The sequence below is a fragment of the Hibiscus syriacus genome, unplaced genomic scaffold, assembly GCF_006381635.1.
Source record: "Hibiscus syriacus cultivar Baekdansim isolate YM2019G1 unplaced genomic scaffold, ASM638163v2 tig00010533_pilon, whole genome shotgun sequence".
In the NCBI taxonomy this organism is placed as follows: domain Eukaryota; kingdom Viridiplantae; phylum Streptophyta; class Magnoliopsida; order Malvales; family Malvaceae; genus Hibiscus; species Hibiscus syriacus.
In genome coordinates, this window is record NW_024062223.1 from 2093513 (window position 1) to 2097100 (window position 3588).

A 3588-nucleotide genomic window follows, 5' to 3' on the forward strand; every position below is an offset into this window, starting at 1 on the left:
TGCTTAATCAAATCTAGAACAAGTGTGTTTTAAGCCTTACCCCCAAGGGGGTATTTATAGCTTCTAAAGTCTTAGAGATAAACATAGAAATTAAAAGAAAAATTATCTTAAAGATAATTCCAAATGTTTTTAAAATTTAAACTTTAAAATTTAAAAATAAATCTCCTAAGATATATATGTTCGTCCACCTTCCAAAAGGTGCTAACTACATCTTCTAGAAAAATGTTGTTGACTGGACTTTCTAACAACTGCCACGTCAGACCGTGTCATGCCCAGAGTCGTGTCAATATCTCCAGCAGTGACCAAATAAAAAAAAATACAGAATGCGCATTTTTATTGTTAATTATGAAAAATAAGATCATGCACGAAAATAAGCATAATACAACTAAATCAACGGTAATAAATCCATAAGATCAAAAAATTAATGATCAAATATTATCAATTAAGAACAATCATCAACCGATCACCGCAACTAATCACACTCCCATCACCATCACTATTGAAACAAGGATTCGCCATCAATAACGACCGAATTTCTATTTCTTTTTTGGTACAAAGACATGAATAAGCACTGTAGCTACAGAGATGGGGTTGGGTCAGTCAACAAGGAGGTTCAAGTACTCAACTTATTATGTATTTATCACTGAATTTCTAGACAATCATACAGAAAAAAAAAGTACAGAAGATATGCAGTGCAAGTACTTATTCGAACTTCATCGAGGATCTAGCTCCGAAATTGAAGCCTCATTGACAGAGGCTTGGATGGCTTCTCTTTCAGATTGATTAGAGAGTGAAAATGACTCGGACATTGTTGCCGTCTCCGAGTTGGTAGTCATAGAAAATGCAGGTCTCGATGGAACCGGAAGAGACATGGAATAGCTACTAAGCATGAGAACCACAGAGGCCATGGTCGGTCTATAAGCAATGTTTTCTTGAACACAAAGCAACCCGAGATGGATACATCTCATTATTTCTCTTCTCGAACCATCCCTCAGAATCGGATCAACAAATTCCAAAGCAGTCCCTTCATTCCAATTTTTCCATGCCTGCAAATGTTTGAGGTTATGAACTTACAGTCTTATAGCAAAATCTAATCCATTATATATACCATAACCACAGTATGGAGAACTTACATGGGTTAGCAGAGAGTCCCCTACTTGGTTGGAGAAGCTGTTGATTTTGTGGCCGCTAATGATTTCTAAAACCAACACTCCAAAGGCATAAACATCAGATTTAACTGAATATTGACCATGCCATGCATACTCTGGAGCCATGTATCCACTGCATAGACAAATACAATTCAATTAATAAAGGTAACAAACAAGATATAAAATCTCATTATTCTAAATACGTACTAGGTCCCAACGATTTTGCTTGTATCGGCACGAGTTTGATCAACCGCAAACAACTTTGCCATTCCGAAATCCGAGATCTTAGGATTCATTTGTTCATCCAACAATATGTTGGCTGCTTTTAAGTCACGATGGATAATCCGGTATTGAGAATCTTCGTGAAGATAAACAAGTCCCTTGGCTGTTCCCTCTATAATTTTGTACCTCTTGTCCCAGTTTAGTAGTAATCGTTTTACTGGATCTGCAAAATTTGTAAAATTATAGGACTACAATGCATATTCAATAGGTGTATTTTAGAAGGATTGAAACGGTACCGAATATAAAGTGGTCAAGGCTTGAGTTGGGCAGAAACTCATAGATTAGAACCCTTTCTCTTTTTTCAAAGCTAAAACCAAGAAGCTTAACCAGATTCCTGTGTTGAAGCTTTGCCAATAGCATGACTTCGTTCTTGAATTCTCGTGTTCCTTGGCCTGAATTTTCGGACAGCCTCTTTATAGCTACCTCTCGTCCATCTTCAAGCTTACCCTGATAGAGGATTCACTGTCACATTCATTCTGTCTTTTTTCTTCTTTGATATGATGGAAATTTTCATACAGCAAGTCTTAAATTACCTTGTAAACAGGGCCGAATCCACCTCGTCCAAGCATGTTTGCATCGGAGAAGTTTTCTGTTGCAACTCTCACTACATTAAAGTCAATTTGCAACGATTCAACGTGCGTCTTGCTATCTGCAGGTTAACAAAGAATCATTCAAGTGACATAACTTGTAACTAATGGAAAGGAGAGTAAAACTAACCACACCATGCTTAAACATTGCTAAGGATTGATTATTAGTGAATTATCTTTTGTTATTAGACTATAACAGGAAAACAAAGAAAATCAAAGGCTAACTTACTTTGATCATCCTGTTTCTTTTTCTTGATCCTCTTGGGGAGAACAACTCCAAGTATGACAAGCACCGCCATGAAGATGACACTTAGAACGACTATAACGATTATTGTTCGGGATGAAATGCCTCCCCCTTCTGTACAGGCAACAACTTTTGTAAGTACCGTTAGACAAGACACCTATTTTATTCCTGAAATCAGCATGCATCTTGCAGACCGGTACTTACCTTTTCTGATTTCGGATTCCACTGACTGTGGCGGAGGACTAGCAGCTGGGGGTGGAGGACTAGAAGGTGAGGGTGGAGGAGACAAAGACGCCGTTGTAGAAGCATTGGCTGTATAGAAGGGATACAAATCCCACCGGAAATAACAGCTAGGCCTCCGAACAACACCTCCTTGCTTCCCATGGCAACAGCTTTCATAGCGACTTGCGGATTGCCTTAGGCAGTAGTCACAACGCTGCTCCGATAAATCCGGAGTGCACTGCACTAGTGAATATATCCTTTGGAATGCTCGAAGGTCCGCTTCACCAGTTGCATACTTGAGACTAGAAGAACCGTTGGAAGCCTTCCTCACCACACTGTCTATCAAACTCTCCCAAACCGTATCGAATTCTGTTAAGTTCGATGTGATGTTTCCCGTATTATAGACTGCCACAGCGGGTTCTAGCTCCAAGGTTCCGAAAAATGAGTGATCTGCATAGTGCACAACAGAGAAATCCCCTGTCCATGAATAGGCCTCTTTCTGGTTGGGACAAGTGTCCATGAGCTCGTGGATTGTATCATTGACAACGCTAAAACATTCGTCTGGAGTATAGTCTCCTTTGCACATAGCAAGAGCGTAAACTTTGTCGGAGCCCTGGCCAATAGTGGCGGTAATGAATCCACCGTTTGCAGAGGCATTACGAGGGAGTGAATCGAGAAGAAGGTCCCGGTTTCTTCCATACGTGCTGTTTGTGGTAAAATTACCAGTGTCGTAGCATCTTGGGGCAACGCCAACATGGCAGATGCTGATAATCAGATAGGAGAGAATTGAAGAAAGTGAAACAGCTTTAAGCTTAACCCACATTTTGAGATTATAGTTTGAAGGAAGCAAAAAAATAAAAGTCGAAGAGATGGTTTTCTTGGCAAAGATGAGAGTTGTTTGCTTGGCTGGAGTCTACATGCCAACTCGAATTTATAAAATTTTAAAATATATAATAATTTTAAATTTTCAAAGAAATGACTACGTTCATCCCTCTCAATCTATCCTTAGCAGGAGTTGAAGCAAAACTGAATGGAAACTTCAAGTCTTTCATTCATCGGTCTTACCTACTCTAGGACCCATTTGCCATTTACTTGTACTCTTGGG

At 39.4% G+C, this 3588-nt stretch overlaps 1 protein-coding gene across 1 annotated transcript; it reads right to left on the reverse strand.

Moving 5' to 3' along the window:
* Positions 1-621: 621 nt before the first annotated feature.
* LOC120204236 (putative receptor-like protein kinase At4g00960) lies at positions 622-3378 on the reverse strand. The gene is made up of 7 exons (XM_039204353.1): positions 2466-3378; positions 2247-2375; positions 1964-2079; positions 1667-1877; positions 1356-1593; positions 1134-1281; positions 622-1046 (listed from the first exon to the last, which is right to left on the reverse strand). The coding sequence occupies exons 1-7, from the start codon at positions 3304-3306 to the stop codon at positions 714-716; spliced, it is 2016 nt and encodes a 671-aa protein (XP_039060284.1). The 5' UTR covers positions 3307-3378; the 3' UTR covers positions 622-713.
* Between the last annotated feature and the right edge of the window lie 210 nt (positions 3379-3588).

Excerpts from the sequence above, each read along its gene's own strand:
- LOC120204236 (XM_039204353.1), bottom strand. The coding sequence starts at position 3,306 with ATGTGGGTTAAGCTTAAAGCTGTTTCACTTTCTTCAATTCTCTCCTAT. Across the intron at positions 2,080-2,246 it reads AAAGAAACAGGATGATCAAA|ATAGCAAGACGCACGTTGAA; the intron begins GTAAGTTAGCCT and ends GTTAACCTGCAG. Across the intron at positions 1,878-1,963 it reads GATTCGGCCCTGTTTACAAG|GGTAAGCTTGAAGATGGACG; the intron begins GTAATTTAAGAC and ends ATCCTCTATCAG.